We start from the raw sequence: 19,896 nt of genomic DNA on the forward strand, positions 1-19,896 counted from the left end.
TTTCAGCCTTATAATTAAAAATATACCGTCATTAACATGGAGTTGTCTGAAATTTCAAACTTCATGACAATGACTATTTTTCAGTTATGAGTTGTAAAGTGGCTAATGACTATTTATGAATTTTATTTCTATTTAATTCACCGAGTTACAAAGACATAGCTTGGAAAGTAACATCAAAAAAGGTCACACGATGCGAATAATTTGATTTCTCGTGGTGACCTTCATTCCCAAGTTGTTTTTCAAAATTAAAAGTGTCGAAAGTTGTCTTAGACGTTACTTCCATCTGAACCTTTTATATTTTTCTTCTTATGTTTTTTGGTGTAATCATTCAACGTATATATGGAGCCTATTGTTTCGATAAATTCAGATTCATAATTGGAAGATCTGAAAACCCCATGAAAGTTGCAAAGTGTAGCATAAGGCAAGGAATGACACAATTCATAAACAGTTCACGTCATTTTGTTAATTTAGATGTTAACACAAAAGATTAGTTCAAGTTACGAATCCCCCGAAAGTATTGAAATTCTTATAACCAATCACATGTTTACACTTCCCCATAGGTGCGACTCATGTAAGTTGTGATTGACTTTTTACATAATAAAATGAGGATTGAACTTCATAAAATAATAATATAATATAATAATAGTAATAATCACAACGACAACGACGACGACGACGACATCGAATTGGGATGTTGAGGGTTTTAACATTGAAGTATATTGTAGATGTTGGTATACTTGTAAAGCCAACAAAGTCCTATATTGATAAGTGAAAAAAAAAAAAAAAGTTATATATAAAGTGTAAAGATACACATAAATTAAATGTGTGAGCTATTTTGAGAAAAATTGTGCGAGTGTAATTCAAAATGGACAATATAAAACCATGTTAAGAGTTTCATTAATTAGGCTGCATAACCAACACATTGATATATGGTTTGAATTTTGTAGTTAAAGGAAGAGATAAGGGTCAAAAACACGCCCTAACTATCACTTTTTTTTTTTACGTTTCATACCTAAACTATCATAAAGTTGAGAAAACTATCTAAACTATCACTATCTACTAAAATACACTTCGAACTAAATATGTTAACTCACTCTCCAAAAGACAAGTTCTAAATTTTCTCAAAATAATTCTCCATATGGCATAAGTAATGCTATGGTGGCATCAACATGGAAATTAAAAAATAATATTTTTTTATATTTAAAAAAAACTGTATATTTTTTTTTTAAAAAAAAATCAGCATTTTAAAAAATATATATGGATTTTTTTAAAAAAAATCAGAAAAAAAAGATTTAAAAAATGGAAAAGTTGATTTTTTTTTTAATGTGAAAACTAAATAATCAGTTTTTTTTTTTTTTTTTAAAATGACTTTTCCATTTTTTAAACTTTTTTTTTTATTTTCTATAATTGTTGATATTTTTTTACAAAAAATATTATTTTTCAGTTTGTTTTTTAAAACAAATAGTTTTTTTTTTTTTTTAAATTTCCATGTAGGTGCTATTGTGACATTATTTATCCACGTGGTCAATATTTGGCAACATTTTTATATAAAATGGAGAGTGTAGATCACATGCCATTCAAGAATAACTTCATGATGTTTTGCAAACTGATAGTTTAGATAGTGATAGTTTATAAAAGTGATAGTTAAAGTGTGTTTTCAATCTTTTCGAGTTACGATGTTTTGAAGTATGAAACTAAAAAAAAAAGTGATAGTTAAGGTGTGTTTTTGACCCTTATCTCTTAAAGGAACAAAAAAGTTACGATGTTTTGAAAAGAAATCGTAGAGAATACTGTCAAATAACGAAATCAGGTGATTAAATAATAAACCAACTTTTCTTTCATGATATTTTGGTACAAAAGGTTTCTTTCTCTTGAAATCATTATTCGTCGAGCATCATTGCCCCTTTTTCTACTAATAAACCGAAAAGAGAAAGTATTTTTAAATTTCTTTCTATAAAAAGAGAAAAAAGGATACATCAGCACTTTACAAAAATAAAGTAGGTAACAGAACCAACCAATTTAACAATAAACAAGAAACAAGAGAAAAGAAAAACGAAACAGTATATGAGTGCTTGACAAAGATAAAAATTTATTTGTACTAGGTGTTTAGACCTAGAGATAGATATACCTTGCGTCAAGTGTCGTTACAGGATTTTTTTTAACTAAATATTTATATATAAATATAAATAATAAGCAAAATGAAAATATAGTGATAATATAAAAAGAAAATAACACCGCTTATCGTTACAGTAATTTATTCATTTGTTATTACTTTGACACGGCTTACGAAAATTCTGTGAGCTCCACTGTTTACATCGAACGTACTTTACCATAGTTAAGTAATAAATAAGGTAAAAATGCACATTAATTAATCATAGTCATGTGATAAAACAGTACACAAAAAACACATGTCGTGTTATTATTAATTTATTTATAAATATCAGGTACAAATAAAGTTTTACCAGCCGACGCAGAATTACTTGTCAATTCATACTAAACCACCCCATCAAGTATTTGAAGTAACAAACACTCGAATGAGTCAAAATAACAAACTATAAGAGACCACTAAGCCTACCCCTTTCCTTCAAGCAAAAGCCTATTTTAGCATTTGTTAATTAATACAACTTATTAGCAAACAGACAGCTCATTCCCATCAGGGTATTTATATATGCAAATACATATCTGGGCAGTGTTTAAAATTTCTTATAGAACTTAGTCGTATAACACCTTTCTTTTTTTCTTTTTTTTTTAAAAAAAAATATGTGTACCATTTCATGGAATTGTTTTGAAGTCAAGAAAAGAAGTAAGAAATATTGAAGCAAAAGCAATATATAGCACTAAATAAAAGGGGTCAAAATGCGAAAGGAAATTCAAGATTGTAAGGAGAAATATTTGAATTGAAGAAGATATGAGTACTCTTCAAAGTGTTGGGAGCAGTGGAAGAACATCAATGACTGATCAGGACAATAATGATGAAGATCAAGAGATGACAAAATTGGCATTGGCTTCATTTCGAGCAAGAGAAGAAGAAATTGAGAGGAAAAAATTGGAGGTGAAAGGAAGAGTTGAGTCTCAACTTAGCCGTGCTGAGGAAGAAACCAAGCGTTTGGTTCGTGTCTGGGAGGTACGGTTCATATTATCTGTCTTTTAAGATTTTTGAACGTACGTTTGGTTATCTTCAATATAAGAGTATTTGTTTAAACTACCCTTTAGTTATATATATCTTAAATGTCAACATAGGGTCCAGAAATTCGACATCCCTTCTTTTAAAAGTATTATAAAGAGAAAAAAGCTCCTTCATCATTAGCCGCTTTTCAGCATGTTCTGTTAAGTTGTTGACTATCACCTGACCTCAAGCGGGAGGTCTCGCGCCAAGTGATTCTCCCCCCAAAAATTGTCCATGTAAATGTACAAAGAACAATAAATATGTGATTTAACAAATTAGAATCCATTGTAGGCTGCAACCAGGGAACAACTATCAACTAACTTAAAAAGTTCTTCCACTTAATTAAGAGTGAATTTGAAGGGAAAGAAATAATAAATACTCTTTTTAAAACGTCAAATATATTATGAATCAATTTAAGTTTGTCAAAACGACCAACATTTGAGATTGGAGGAGTAAACGACCAACATTTGAGATTGGAGGAGTATTATGAAATTTATTTATGGTATTGTGAGAATGAAATTTTCATAGTTTTAACTTTCTTAAACTGATATATTACTTCATGTTTGAAAATTTTGATATTTTTGTGAAGGAGCTTGAAGTGTTGACAGATCCAATGAGAAAGGAAGTTGCAATGGTACGCAAGAAAATTGATGTGGTAAACCGTGAAATTAAGTCACTTGGACAGACCTGTCAAAAGAAGGTTTTTGCTTTCTTCCTTATTGGTTTTTTAGTTTTTGTTATGATTCTTATTCTTATATAGTTAAATTCCTTATTTTATTGCTAGCTATATTAGTACCAACTTATCTTTCTCATAGTGCTCCATATTTATAAAATGTTTTGGTCAAGCTTTTGGGAAGCGTTTTTTCTTTAAAACAAAATGTTTATTTTAGAGAGTTATTTGGCAAGCTTTTACGGGGGAAAAAGTGTTTTGAGTAGTTGCAGAAGTTATTTTTCAGAAGCCGAAAAAAGATAATTTTCCCCGGAATCATTTTGGAACCTTTGGTCAAGCACAAATTACTTCTATAATAGGCAAAAGTATTTTTCAAATTGACAAGTCAAACATAAATGAAAAGCACTTCGACAAAAATATTTTTACCAATAACATATTTTGAAAGTTTGACCGAACAAGCTATTAATTGAATACACAATTGTATTTGTAATTTGAAGTAAATTTTGTGTAATGATGTTCCTCTGGTAATAGGAGAAAGAATACAGAGAAGTATTAGAGGCTTTCAATGAAAAGAACAATGAAAAAACTCAGCTAACATCCACTCTTGTAGAGGTAAAGATTCATACATAATAGCCATTCTTTTATTTATTCATTTATTCTTGTTTTTTTTTTAATTCCTTTAAAAAATTACCACTAATCTAAATTGACTTTGGTTGTTGTGTTGTCATCTTTAGCTGGTTAAGGAAAGTGAGAAATTCAGAATGGGGAAACTGGAGGAGCTGAGCAAAATTTTAAATCCCAAACGCTAGTAACGTTAAACTCCAGAATTGGCCATTGTTGACATTATAGAATGATCCGCATATTTTCTATGTATCATACAGACCAATTTATTTTAACTTTGACTTTATATCCCTTCAAATAATGTATAAATTTTCCTTCCTTCGATTTGATTTTTGCCGTTGCTGAGAGATTGTTTGTAAGGCAAAAACGAAAGAAAAGAAAAGAGTGAGGTGAGAGTTTGTTTCTTTTGCAGTTTCGTCATGTCTATTTCACTGCTGTAAATCTCAGTATCTTAATAAATGTCTATTTTAAGCGTCAATTGCACAGCTCCAAGTGACAGAAATGCTGTATGCAAAAGTATGTATTCTCAACCAGTTAAAAGTATAGAAGTCACTATAAAAAGACTTTTGAAAACTGCCAGAAAACTAGGAAGTTTATACATTCAAGATTTTGCATGTCCTAGCTAATTCATAAGGGTGGACAAACAGTAGTACAATTAATCATGAAGATAAGCTCATGATGAAATATAAGATATCGAACTTGATCTTTTTAGCTTGTTCCTATATCGAGGAGGACTTGTTTGTACTCAGCCAGCAGATGTGAGATATCATCCATACGCAACTGGAGATCACAAAATAAAATTTAACTCAAAACTGACGCATCAAAAGGAGCAAACACTAAAAGAATCATTACTACTAAAACAAAAAGGTGATAAAAGTGGAGTTAGCAAAAAGAGATTAGCAGTAGATATAAACAAATGCATGATGTCTTGTGGGCTATGGTGGCGTGAGATGAATTTAAACGGAAAAACAAGTTCACCTAGGATTCATATAGCCACCCCGACTTGTCTGGTTCTGTCAAGTCCCCCATTGGTTGAGAGAATGGATTGTGATCTCCTTAAACAATCCTCTCCTCATGAGCTAGCTTTTAGAGTCGAGGCCCAATGACCATATAATCACAGGGACTGAAGCATAGTTATTACTTTCACGTATGATGGCTTATGGGCTCACAACTGTGAGCAGGGGAAGATAGGACGAAGGGGGAATATTTAATAGAGGAGAGAGGAGAGATGTCTCCGTGTGACCTATAGGTCACGGGTTCGAGCCATGGAAGTATCCACTAATGCTTGCACTAGGTTAGGCTGTCTACGTCACACCCCTTGGGGTGCAGCCCTTCCCCAGACCCTGCTAACACGGGATGCTTGGTGCACGGGGCTGCTCTTTTTTTTTTAGGAGATAGGAGAGATGAAGATATAGGGATAGAGACGGGTTCAAAGAATACACCCAATTCTGGTGAAATTCAGATGCTGCAACTCCGTAAGATTTGCAGTACCGAGACTCACCATTTAAAGTGGACAGGTTTTAAATAACGTTATGTACAAATTTTGGTAGACAGCTACACATTGTTTATACAAACTAGAGACAGATTATGTAAACATTACACTAACAGAGTTGATAATACTAAAGACATGGTTTGTGGTAATAACGAATACAACACCACAGAGCCTTTCTAGGTTAATTTCAGAATTGTTACGTCACTAATTTTGAGCAAACATGGTAACGAACCACATTGATACGAATTCACTTAAGCTTTAAGAAGAGCAAAAAAGATCGAAGTTCTTAGACTGTGCTGAAGCTAGGTGCAGCCCTCAACAAATCAGAATATTAAGCACCAGGGACACTTGAGCAATGTCATGAGAGATGATAAAGAAGTGAACCAACCAAGTTTTCAGATGTAAATAACATCAAGACTAACAAATAGAACCTTGAAGAACTCATACCTGACTAACATTCCTGATATGATAGAATCTGTAAGTCTCTTTCCCCAGAGGTCCAGGATTCATGGATTGCAAGAATGATTCAAGTTTTTCCCTACATCATCAAATGATCAGAATTTATACAGTAAGAAGGTGAACCACATTTCAGTCGAGGTACTCCCTCCCCCTCCATTTTCTTTTGCCTTTCCTTTTCGGGAGGAGATTTGTTCCTTTAAACTTGTGTGGTAACAACACATTCACAAAGGAAAAAATGGACTAAGTAGTTGAATAACAAAATTGTTCTAAGATTTGATAGCAAGTATGATATAAATATTATTTGAAATCAATGAATAACTTAATCCTGACAAACATTGATAAAGTCAGCACCAAGCCAATACACTTATTTTCCACTCGTTGAAAGGAGATTCTAAAAGTTCATCATCACATCCAAAAACCTATGGCATAACGCCACAATGTTTAGTCTCACGCCAGCAGGACACACAAAAATTTCAAAAATCATGGAGAGTTTTCAATCTCTCATATATTTTTTTTGAAGATAAGTGATGTAATAATTACTCAACTTGCTTAAATAAAATAGCTATAATACCTAAGTATTTATATAACTTTTCTAGCATGCACCTAGTGTAATACATGTTTGGTTTAATTTAATCCTAGACTTTTTATTTTTACTAATTCATGAACAAAATCATATCCTCATTAATTTACTAATACATGAACTAAGTAATTATGTACTTGACATGAATCTGGTTTATTTTTTCAACACTTATGCACAGGTGAAGCATCTCAGTTCGGTGCTAAAATACTACTCCCACCGTTTCAATTTATGTGGCAGTGTTTGACTGGGTATGGAGTTTAAAAGTAAAATTGGAAATTCAAAGCTAAATTTTTGGAAGTATGACATTCTACTTGGGACAAACTAAAAAGGAAAGTATGCCACAATCCCACACAAGTCCAGATGGAGGAAGTATTATAAACAACCAATGCAAAAGCCTTAAGTGAAATTCCTTCCTTTCACCACTCACAAAAGTTGTCAAACTTGATCGTCTTTTCCAGATGCAAATTCTTCTTCACTCATAAGAACACCAGAACTTAACTAGATGTAAACACAAAACAAAAATGTACAAGACAGGGATCTTACTTTTGAAGGCGGGTAATCATGCGCTGGTAGTCACAAAGTAATGCGCTAAGCTCTTTTAATTGAATTGACTTCGGTGAGGACTTTGACCAATGGTCCCGAAGTGCTTGTACAGCCTTCAGCAATCAAACAATTCCAGATTAAGAAATTGCAAAGAATTTACATATGGCATAACATATACTGAGTAAAAAAACCATAACCTCCTTATTACTGAGAGCTCCCTCTCCAATGAATTTAGAAGCCAATTCTAATAATTCTGTATCTTCCAACTCATCTACAATTTTCTTCTCATTGGATTTGGAGATGGATACTGAAACTCCTATCCTTTTCTGCAACTCTGACACAGCATCTTCTTGCATTTGCCTCTCCTATCAATAGTAAGGGAGATTTAAACCAGGATAGATGCTTTATCTGTCATACAAGCAGTATCAACACACTCATCTAAATATCTATCAAAGCATAATCACAATAAAGAGGAATACTAGGTTGACAGATACAGCTATGGTAAAATTGGCACCCTCAACGACTGGCATCCACTAAATCATCCCCTCTCTCTGTCTCTCTCTGACATACATATACATACTCAAGAAAATCAACAGAATTTTATTTTTTTAAAAAGAAGCCTGCATGCACATCCATGCATATAGACGGTATCGTCTGGCAATCACTTGGCTAGATAAACGCAGTGAAGCTTGAGAAAGTGGTCCAAGCTGAGGTGCCACAACGTTGAGGTTATCAGATAAATTCTGTGGAAAATCAAGCTGACCGATATCTGTTTATATTCTTCCCCAGATGAATAAGGTTAGATTTGTCATCCTCAAAATGTGGATATCTTTATTGTACCATAACAACTATCTTGATTTTGTAACACTCCCCATAAAAGGTCGTACTCTCATTGCTTCACTCTAGGAAAATAGTTTTTAGTACTTATCAAAAAAATAAAAATAAAAAAGGAAAATAGTTTCTAGTAAAAAATTGTGACACCTCATTTTTTGGTAAAATGAGTAAATGTGATTAATTATGAAAGAATGAATACATGGTTGAGAAGAGAACGTTCAGAACTAACACAGTAGATAAAATTTCTTTTCAAATTTGAAAAGAGGCCATCTTATCATCAATCAAACTCATGGTGGCATGCAGCCACTCTGCAAGCCTTACAGCACTAGTTCCCACCCCCATGCCAAACACACCATTAATCCTGAAATATAAAGAAGCCAAAAAGTAAAAATCTCTCTACCACACCAACTCGACCTGTCTTTCTTTCTGATCAAAACTCCAACTCAGAGCCAAAGGGTAGAGTTCCATAATATTTTACCTTCTTTTTTCAAGAAAAAGGACAAGTTTGACACCTCTTAAAAGCTTTACAAATATGATTATCAACTTCTTATGCCATTAAAAATCTCAAAAAACTGGATGCATGAGTCCTTAGTGTGTCACCAAAGTATATTGGGACTACCCAAGGGAGTGGTAAATGACCATCTGTCTCGAGTGAGTGACCGTGCCAATTCATGTTGGCACAAAAGCACCTTCGAAGTGCAAGTGATTCAAATTTTCTAAATAGGGATAAACGGCTCTTTTTCATGGCTATCATTCAGTAATCACTGCTTAATGTTTAACTCTATGCACAGACTCCACTGATCAGTTCAGTCCACGAGTCAAATCTGATATCCAACTCTTTGATACATCATCCAGCAGAGATGTTAAGGCTCCATTCCATATAACAGCGAAAAGGAACAAGATGTAATGTTATATTGTCCTAACATGGACACATTTTAACACTTGAAGTGAGAGGGGAGAAATGAAAAATGAAAATTCAGGGCCCTATACCTTCTCCATACTTGTCATTGAAGAATCCTGGTTTTCATGGATAGCCTCGGGAGGAGAAGCCGTCACGCGCTTAGCAATTGGATCATCTAAAGATCATACATTCAGAAAAAGCATACACACAAGAGGTTAATTGAAAGAAAGGAACTGTTGTGTACACAACTCTATAAGACAAAAGAACATTCTTCACTTCTCGAAGACATGCATTCTCAGAACTAACACTATCTGAGGTTAAATTGTGTTACATTGTTAAACTGGTACAACTCTGGGACCATTTAAATGAGTGAGAGTTGCTTAAATGGAAGCTTTTTTCCTAACATATTTGCATACACTACTGACCAACTCAAACAGGGCTATGTGAAAATTCTAAGGAAGACTTGGAAGTTGAGAAGATAAAAACAAGCTTATGATATCAATTTCCAAATGATCTAACAAAATTACAGATCAATAGCATCTTATCACACAGGTAAGATATAAACAACAGAGGAAAAAATGAATGAAGAACACAAAAATACGTTAAGGGAGTAATCACATTAAGTTGATTGAAATGTTAGTGCAAGTTTTTGGAAAAAGAAGAACTCCACTTAACAATGAGAGATTAGACAAATCCATGTACTTTGAATGGGACTTGATACCTTCTGGAACTAACCACCACAGATCGCCGTAAGTTGATTTTCCATCAAACCCTCCAAACAACAAATATCGTGATCCAACTGAGGTCATTGAGTGGTATGCTCGTGCAACTGGCGGTTCATTAGTAGTTGGTAGGCGTTTCCACTGTACAGACACTGGAAACAGAAAAGGTTAGAACAAAATAGTCTTGCCGATTATTTACAAAAATCACGAATGGTTTTCAGGTCATTTAACTATGTGCCTCCATCTTATATAAAATCTAGACCAACGAATTGTAGAGAGATTTGTTAATCTCGTTAAATCTTCAGTGTTGCCAGATATTTTAATGTAGATAAAGAGTACTTACAGAAATAACTACCTTATTATAGGTTCTTACCATTAGTAGCTACCCTTTTCAATATTACGATATGTAGCTACCATTTCATTAGTTTATGTATTTGGACGCGTGTATTTGAAGGTCTTCAAATACATAACTAATCTGTAAACAATAACTAGATCCCTTAAATTTAGGCATTAACGGTGGTGTTTATTAATAGACAGAATAATATCTTTTTTTAATATCTTTCTCTCTTCCCTTCTTTTAGTAAGGTAAATTTTGTTCCATAATTTTAGCTTCCATTTTTCTCCAACCATGATTTTTCCTTCTCACTTCCCTTCTTTTGTAACTAAATTCAAAATTCAAAAACATTAATAATGAAGGAAACACAAAAACAGAGACTACATCATTCAACCGGTAATTCAAAAAATACATGATTTGTAACTTCAAAACACTTAAAAAACAATTCTATTTAAGTTTTTATTGAAAAATTCAAATACACAAATACATTCAAACATTCATAAACAAATTTAAATGACTGTATATTTGATTCGTAGTTCATCACTATTTCAAATACACAAATACATACAAACAAAATAGGTCACTCATTGGTTCAAATACACAAATACATGCAAACATATGCATCACTGGTTCAAATACACAAATACATAGCAACATTCATAAACGAATTTAAATGACTGTGTATTTTATTCGCAGTTGATCATTATTTCAAATACACAAATACATACAACAAAATACGTCACTGTTTCAAATACGCTAGTACATAAAACACTCATATACAAAATTGAATGTATGTGTATTCGATAAACAGTTAATCACTGGTTCAAATACACAAAAACATGCAAACATATGCATCACTGGTTCAAATACACAAATTACATACATATTAATCAATGAAAACAAAAATAATTAAGGGCTTAGGGTTTAGTGGAAAAGAAGAAGTTAACAATGATAGCCGTTGTTGAGAAGAAGTTAGGGTTTAGGATTTAGTGGAAGAGAGAAGGAGAATCATGGTTGAAGAAGGAAAGAGAAGCTAAAATTATGGAACCAATTTTAATAATAGTCAATGCCTATTATTAAGGGATTTGTTTAATATGTAATGTGTATAATTTACGATATACCTATAGATGGTAAATTAGAAAAGTAAATTAGTTACTAAATATAAATAACTAAAAGGGTAGTTATTATCAATAAACAGGTCTTATAAGAAGCTACATCAAGTAATTATTCCTAATAAGTGTCACCTTAGCCAAAAATATGCATATTAAGAAACCAATAATGCAATGTGAAGTTTACTAAATTACCCTTATACAATACAATAAAAATAAATTACTTTTTCTCTCGATTAGAGCATGCATGAGTAGTAATCCTTTTGACATTGGGAATCCAACAATACCATCCAATCATCATTTAGATGTTACTTTAACTTTCTAAGGGTAGAGTTGGAAAAAACTAGCCAATTTATGTCTTGGTTTCCTAAGGTGACACTTATTATGGGAATTTTTTATTTTTTATTTTAGCTAAGGTGACACTTATTATGGGACGGAGGGAGTATGATGGAATGAAAATGTAAGATAAGCTCCACCATGAGAACAAAACCAAAAGCTGGAATGCAGAACAAGTCGTAACGCCTGTATCAGTATATGGAGCGTGATAGCAATTGTAAAAAGTATTGATCAACCACGCTTACCCCTATCTAAAACAACACAATCATTGTAGTAAACATCATACCGACTCAACCAACCACCAGTTCCGTGCCCTCCAAATAACAGGAGCTGCAGAGAAAGTGTAGGTCAGTATGCTTTTTCAATTTAAAAAAAAAAAAAATTGTTGCTGGAAGGAGGGAAAGGTTTGAGTGGGCTAAATTGATGGACAATATCAAGTGGAAAGTGGAGATTATTACATTAACTAAAACATATAAAGTGGCATTGTAATAATCATTAAATAACCATAGGTGCACAATATAATGCAACAGAAATTGCATAGAGATTTAAGTCCACCCCCAAAATCTCTTCAAACTATTTTTTACACAACCATTTGTGACATTGGTCCTTATGTGTGTCAAATTTCCTTATACAAAAAAAGATTTAAGTCCACCCTGGGGAAGTTCATCTAGAATTTTAACATAATTTACAATGATTATTACTACTGATATAGACACAATTTTGCATTTACCAATTTGGGCTTCAGGGACTATTGAGCACTCGAACTTGCATGCACTTATGCCCTCTAGGTGAAGAGATATGTAGAAACAACTCCAGATTTTATATGCATCAATATGCACAAACAACTCTGGGAAACAACTTCAAAAAAGAAGTAACAGGAGAGTGGAGGGGGAAGTAGTTACAGAACTTATATTATTCACCACCATTATTCCTTTTTCTTTTTTTTTTTTTTTTTGGAAACTGGTAATGTTGTATTCCTCAGCATTTAGGTTATGCTTGCAACCATCAACTTAAAAAATAAAAAATTTAAAAAAAAAAAGAGAGAGATAAGAACAAGAAATAGAATACTTACAGAAAGCCTAAGAAATCTACAAGATCTATTTCCTCTACATCTTTCTCTTTACCCCAAAAGTAAAAAGATACACTACAATTCCATTTAACTAAGTGAATCGAATTGGACCTATCTTCAAAGCTTCTGTTATTGCTTTCCTTCCACTCCGTCCACCAGATGCAATGTGGGATTATTCCCCACCATTTCTTTCGAACTCTTCAACGTGGCAACAACGGATCTACCACAAAAGATTTCGGCTCCTATATTGTTACTACCAGATGACAGGGAATGGGTTAAGCAAAAAGTTAGGATCCTTTCCCCGAGGGAGTATTATGTGCTAATGATATTATACTCCCCAAGAAACCCAAAGGTATACCAGTAAAAATTGCATATGTCTTCACTACAAACAGTTTTTCAAGGGTTTTGACAAGATAGATGTTAGATGTAAAACACTTCGCAGCTGATAAACATCAACACCCCAAGAACAGCGTTAACTCATTCCTATGCCCTTATAAGTTATATCAACTATTAAATCATATAGATTTTGCATAAAGTAATTTTCACCATGAAATGGACTTACATAGAGTCCTCCGGATGTCACTGTATGTCCACAACGCGCTGTCGGAGCTTGACCTGGAATCTTCAGTTGGGTCCATCCAGGGCTTTCATTCTCTTCCTTCCAGAAAATCAGAAATATTTATATAGTTAAGTGCTAAAGCAGAAGAGTCATAGAAGCTTCAAGGGAGAAGTCAAGAAATAAAGGAAGTGGAAGGATAAAACCATGTTAAACTAACCACGGGAGACAAATTGGTACAAAATGCCATGTGCATACATGTATATAAATATGTGTGTGCCAAAAGAATGTCAACTAACTATCCGAGAGCGGTAAATGAAATAGAAATTTAAGTTGAACTAACTAACGTATTTGGTCAAGGGCAGCCAAACTCATATTTTCTGGGACAATTTGTTCCTATTTCTGAAAGGCTGGATAAGCACAACCACATGAACTATTAACTGAATTAACATGCCATGCCATTTTTCAAGAAGCAACATGATGAAGTTAAATCCCATTGTCTCTTAAATACAAACCCGAAGATAATTTCGAGAAAGGAAACATCACTGCTCAAAAAAGAACTCTAATGATCAAAATTGAAGCTTCAAGGCAAAAGTAAAAAGTACCTTCTTCAATCAGGCCCTTCAAAGCCCACAAGTCAGCCATGATTGGCCCTCCTCCTCCTACCCAAAAGTAAAGTTAAAGAGCAAATATTCAGAAAGGAATTCAAGTATCTGAACACATATAGATGAAAGTAAAACCAATTAAAGATATCAATGCATTCTTGGCCTACAAAAAGGAAGGAAAAAAAGAAAGTAAAAGCATCAATAACATATGTAATTGTGATAAACATACCTTCCAATACAAATAACTGAACAATTAAGTTAGGATGTTTGTCAAAAAGAAAGAAATAGTTGAAAGCAGAGTGTGGGTGCTTTTAAGTCATCATTACAAAAGGACCATACTAGAGATTAAGTTCACCGTACAAGTGGATGAGGACAAATTCCCTTGTTTGTTCAGTAAGATGAATGATTTTATCAGTTTTTTACCAAACAGACAAAACTAGAACCTTTTTGCCGCGAGAAACAGAAGAAAACGTTTATGTGCTTGAACTATGGTTACCATCCACATACTTAAAATACTATGCTACAGTTTGGTGACTTCAATGCCATCTTGTTTTGGACTCAGAAAGCATCCTTCTAGTAAATTATCAAGTAGAAGGCAACGTATGAGCTTATCATGAAGTACGATGAACTTGTGTTTCAGTATGATAGCTACAATGACTGAGTTATAAGACAAAGAACTCACCAATAGTTCAAAGGGCTTTCATGTCCTGTATGTAAGGAAATTTATCTGAGTGATTAATGCATTCATTAGTAGTGCAATATTGTGGTTACAAAAGGCTGGAGATTCACTCAGGAGCTTCCAATCTCAAGTAACTGAGACTCATCAGCCTTGGTGGCTTGTATAAATATTCCTGGCTATATCTATGATCTTTCTAGACCACTCCTCTGAGCTATCATTTACTTTAGTAACATTTTATGAGCTTCATTCCTACAGATTTGCTTAGCATGTAGCATAGAGGTGTGAGTGTAAATCCTTAATTTCATGCACCATACTAGGTGAGGTGCACCATACTAGGTGACCTTGAAATTTTCCCTTCTGCAATAAGTGAGACTAAGTTTACTCAAGAAAGTTATTAATCGATATAAACTGTTCTAATCCAGCGTGTAATAAAAGGGGAGAAAGGACAGAAAGAACAAAGGGTTGTGCATGGCGTGTCCGGAAAAGACAGAGATACTTGTGCAGTAAAAGGTGAAGGGTTGAACTTCACATACAAAATTTAGATACAGCTTTAGTTAGAATACCTTCTTCATACATTTAGGGATCTCGTCCGTTCAAAATAATCCATTATCAAATTTATCTATTGCTCAATCTAATACGTACTAGACATCAAGATCTTCAAAGCAGCATAAAACCTTTACAATGTATGAAAATAGCTGAAGAGCAAATTACAGAGAGGAGACTGATATTTCCAAGACAAAATAATCATAATTATCATCCATATTTACCTCTACCACCATAGACAAGCAATCTTTTCTCAACCATAGTAGCAGTATGGCCACATCTAGGCGGAGGTAAAGTTCCCAAAATAGATAGCTCCCTCCACTCGAGAGTCACTGTTCAAAATAATTCCACCTGTTATGGATAAATTGTTTTCTAACAGAGAAAAAGGAGAGTGAAAGACTAGAGTTACTATCAAAAACAGTACATGTGTCCAAGATATAGACATCTGACAACCACTTTTTACCATCCCAGCCACCAAACCTGCATGCATGGAAAGGCCAAACAATAATAAAAGACGGATAGGATAGGACATATAAGCACCTGCAAAAGTAAGATGTAACCTTACATTACAATTTTACTGTTTCCAATGGCTGAAGCAGCTGCAAAATCTCTTGCAGAAGGTAAGTCACCAAAACTTGTCAGCTCTGACCATTGCCATATATCTAGCACCACAGAGATTACAAAAAGAATCAAGTCTGAAGTCAGATGAGAGGGAGAAAATACTTTCTTCACATGGTATATGGCTTAGAACGCCAAACGAACGATGGATAACTCGAGAAGTCGGTAATAGTTAGTTGATGTTGTTTATGCAAAGCAAACAGTGATTTGTGAGGATATGGATTGTATACTGCTTCATTGCAGCTTTACTCAGAGTTATGCAGCTAACGTACTCTGTGTTTGATACCACATAGACACTACTGAGAGCTGTGGAGGAAACTTTGGTGCACTGGAGCTAAGGAAGACGGACACTAGGAAGAAGCTGTGGAAGGTCAATACTCTATGCATCTTTTGGCTGATTTCGAAGGAAAGGGAAGGGGTTGAAAATCCATGTATGACTTAACTCCTTTTTTATCATTGGTACTTTTTAGGGCAAAACAATTATCCAATACTGTATAGATCGACAAGAGGGGGTTTCTCAGATGGTAAGCACCCTCCACCTCCAAGGGAGCAAAGGGGGGAGCACCTGGGGGGAGGGGTAAAAAAAAAAAAAAGAGCTGTATAGATAGAAGCTTAGTTTGGAGGTTTGATGTAAACCTGCACTGTTTAGTGATACAACTTGGTGTGCTATCAGTGAGATTATTTTGACTAATAAAAAACATCTGATGGTGAAAAGAAGAAATAAATATTCATGCATTTTTCTTTACATAGCCATGGTAGAAAGCAAACTTTACCAGTATCCAGAACCCAAAAATCACCTAACCTGAAAAATAGGACAGAAATCCAGTTAAAGGAATTGAGGCACAATTTTTTCTTTCTTTTGTTGGATGAGGTAGTTCAGAAGCCACAGTTATAATACGTAACATACGAATTACACAGCATTTGCATACCTTCTACTGCCGGATCTCCCGCCAAAGATGAACATATGACAGTCCATTGCAACAGCAACATGGAATGCTCGTGGGCTAGGACCAACTTGGCCATCAGAACCACTGCCCGTGCAGTCTGGCTGAAACCACAATTTGTTTTCTGAAACATTAATGACATTTGAATTTAGAATATAAAAACAACTGACCGTGATCCAATGCACAGAAAACATATTGGCTTCCAGAAGCTAAATAATGTCACCAGAGGAAATATCAATCAAAGAGGCCTCAATCCCACACTGGCTGGGATTGACCATTTGAATATTCTACACGTCTGTTCCGCTCCATTCACGCCCATTTCATTCAATTACTCGATAATTCATCTTAGAAAGAAATATTAGTGGTTCGGTAAAACTACAGGTTCTCTAAAAGTTAAAGTTTTTCCTACACTGAAATACAAATCTCTAGCCAAACTAACTAAATGTTCTCCGAAATTCAAACTTATTCTAACATGACAAACAAATCTCTAATCAAACTAATTAGACATTCCCTAGATCTCACACTTATTCACAATGAAATAGAAATTTCTAATCAAACTAACTAAAGGTTTCCGAAATCTCTGAACAAGATTGGGAACTTGAAGACCTACTAAACCTACTTTCAAGACTGGATAGATGCACATTGAATTAGCAGGCAGTTGACAAATGAAAGTAGGGAAACACAAATGAACGATATATTCTGTAAGCGCAGGCTACACTCTCATGCGCACGAAATGAGATGGTTGATAATTGGCTGTGAGAGTTGATCTGGAAAACAAAGTTACCAACAAAGGCTATATGTTTCGGCTAGTGGCAGACCAAGGTAAGTAGTGGGTAATGAGCCAATGCTCCAACTGAGTATCCCTGCTAGTTCTTCTAAGTTTGGAACCTCATTGACGAAATCTCACACTTACTCCAACACTGAAATACAAATTCGTAAAGAAACTATCTATAGGTTCTCTAAAATCACTCGTTCCAATACTGACATACAAATGTTAATCAAACTGAAAAGACTCTCAACAATACGAAACCCAACTTTGCTCAAAATGACGTGCTTAAAACACTAAGTTTGACTCACATAAAGAGATAATTAAACACTAGCTGATGTCTTTTGTGTCTATTTAGTTGGTACACTATCCCCGGTAAATACCCTTGATAATTTTTTGGATTTTGTTAGCTCCTTGGTCCTAGCATATTATGTAACATATTGAAGCTAGCACACTCTCATTTGTAATCATTACCCTTTGTACTCTTTGCATTGATGCCATAAATGGAACTACTTATTTCATCAAAAAGGTCCCGAAATCTCACAATTGCTCCGACACTGAAATGCAAATTCTTAAGGAAAACAAATTATAGGTCCTCTAAATATCACTTATTGCAATATTGACATACAAATGTTAATCAAAGAGTTAATGGTCAAAAACACACTAAAACTATCACTTTTTCTTGAGTTTCACGCCCCAACCTATTGTTCCCTTTTCCTACCTCCTACCCGATATATCATCATTTATTTATTAAAACACACCTCGAAGCTGATTAGGCCAACTATCACCATCTATTTCCTTTTCCTACCTGAACTATCACCATCTACTCAACTAGGTGTGCTTTAACACATAGATGGTGATAGTTAGGTAGGACAAGGAAATAGACGGTGATAGTTCAGGTAGGAAAAGATAATAACCGATAGCTGGGGTGTGAAACTCTCGAAAAGAAAAAAAGAAAAAAGTAATACTCCCTCCGTCCCAATATAGTTTAACTAGGCACGGAGTTTAAGAAATAACAGAGTACTTTTAAAACTTGTAGTCTAAAACAAGCCATAGATATTTGTGTGCTTGCAAATAATTTCATTTAGGGTAAAAGGAGAAGTTCTGAGTTACATAAATATATCATTCTTTTTAGAAAGACTAAAAAGTAAAGTGTATCAGATAAATTAGACAAAGGGAGTAGTTATTTTTCACCATTATCTCATAATCAAACTGTTTAGATTGCCAACAAATACGGAACCTAATTAATGACTAAGTTTAAGTCAAGTAAAGAGAGAATTAAGACATTAGTTGATTAGCAGAGAATGAGATACCAATATCATAGACAGTGATGTCATTAAGGAACTTCTTGTCAACTAATCCTCCAAACACCACTACTTTCGATTTCCCAATGTTCACAGCAGTATGTCCACTGTAACAACAATTATCCAATTTAGCTTCAAATTCAAATAATCTACATACAAATTGAAATTAAAAAAAAAATTACCTTCGAGGTTGTGGAATTGTTCCAGTGAAATCTAAAGAAGATGCTCTAACCCAGTAATGCATTTTTCCTTTTTCTTTTTTTTTTTTTCCTTTTTCAATCAGCTGAATTTTTTTTTGTTCTGGATCCCAATGTTTCACCTGATTTTTTTTTTTTTTTTTTTTTGTAAAGTTCAATCAGCTGAATTCATATGAGCTGAAGATGTACCGAAAGAAAATGAAGATGTTCCCACTGGATCCTAACCCGACATTTTGACCCGGATCCGAATCCGACTTTGACTTGCTAATCGGGGCAAGTGTAAGATACCGTATTTTGGACTCATATTTTAAGTCATGACATGATCTAAAATTATAAATTTCTTTTGTTCCGTCATTTTGAAAAGAACATTTTAGACATTACTATCTCACATTTTAACTTTGGTCAGGGGCATTTTAGGATTTCATTTTAGCATTATTAGCTTGTACAAATACTCTTTGGGTGTTGTACTTTTCCTTTGATAGTCAGAAAAAACAAAATCTTTTTTATAATTACCATATCTGTCCTTACAGTTAACCAACTGCTATGAGGGTGTTTCAGATATTTAATTCCTTTTGTATGTTGCAGCCTATTGTACATCACGAATGAAAGATAGAACACATTGATTTTAATTACATAAAGAGGCTTGTTTTTTGCAACTATTTCTCTTGGCCATTGGGTTGAGCAGTTAAAGCTATCGGGCCCACAACTCTCATGCCAGTCGTGATTGTCAAAAGATAGTATTCCCTCCATTCACTGAGGGTATTTCAGATTTTGCTCATTTTTTTAACAAATGATTTAATTAACGTAAAACAAGAAAAAAAGTTCGTTTTTTACTACTATTTGCTCTT

At 33.9% G+C, this 19,896-nt stretch overlaps 2 protein-coding genes across 3 annotated transcripts; one reads left to right on the plus strand and one right to left on the minus strand.

Moving 5' to 3' along the window:
* The first annotated feature begins 2,729 nt into the window (after nt 1-2,729).
* LOC132059178 (uncharacterized) lies at nt 2,730-4,935 on the plus strand. Its single transcript, XM_059451707.1, has 4 exons — nt 2,730-3,124; nt 3,756-3,866; nt 4,368-4,448; nt 4,571-4,935. Exons 1-4 carry the CDS (start codon nt 2,909-2,911, stop codon nt 4,643-4,645), a joined length of 483 nt encoding a protein of 160 aa, XP_059307690.1. The 5' UTR covers nt 2,730-2,908; the 3' UTR covers nt 4,646-4,935.
* A 15-nt stretch (nt 4,936-4,950) lies between these two features.
* LOC132059177 (protein GLUTELIN PRECURSOR ACCUMULATION 3) lies at nt 4,951-19,145 on the minus strand. Of its 2 annotated transcripts, none has more exons than XM_059451705.1 (16): nt 19,034-19,145; nt 18,861-18,958; nt 16,767-16,905; nt 16,611-16,639; nt 15,785-15,881; nt 15,629-15,699; nt 15,444-15,551; nt 13,998-14,054; nt 13,399-13,490; nt 12,013-12,097; nt 9,988-10,140; nt 9,356-9,441; nt 7,729-7,896; nt 7,532-7,644; nt 6,397-6,487; nt 4,951-5,237 (listed from the first exon to the last, which is right to left on the minus strand). In XM_059451705.1, the coding sequence occupies exons 1-16, from the start codon at nt 19,093-19,095 to the stop codon at nt 5,166-5,168; spliced, it is 1,521 nt and encodes a 506-aa protein (XP_059307688.1). In that variant the 5' UTR covers nt 19,096-19,145; the 3' UTR covers nt 4,951-5,165. The 2 variants fall into 2 exon arrangements, with proteins under 2 accessions (XP_059307688.1, XP_059307689.1); XM_059451706.1 differs by having other exon boundaries at nt 15,644-15,699; nt 19,034-19,123.
* Between the last annotated feature and the right edge of the window lie 751 nt (nt 19,146-19,896).

This window comes from Lycium ferocissimum, chromosome 6 (genome assembly GCF_029784015.1).
Source record: "Lycium ferocissimum isolate CSIRO_LF1 chromosome 6, AGI_CSIRO_Lferr_CH_V1, whole genome shotgun sequence".
In the NCBI taxonomy this organism is placed as follows: domain Eukaryota; kingdom Viridiplantae; phylum Streptophyta; class Magnoliopsida; order Solanales; family Solanaceae; genus Lycium; species Lycium ferocissimum.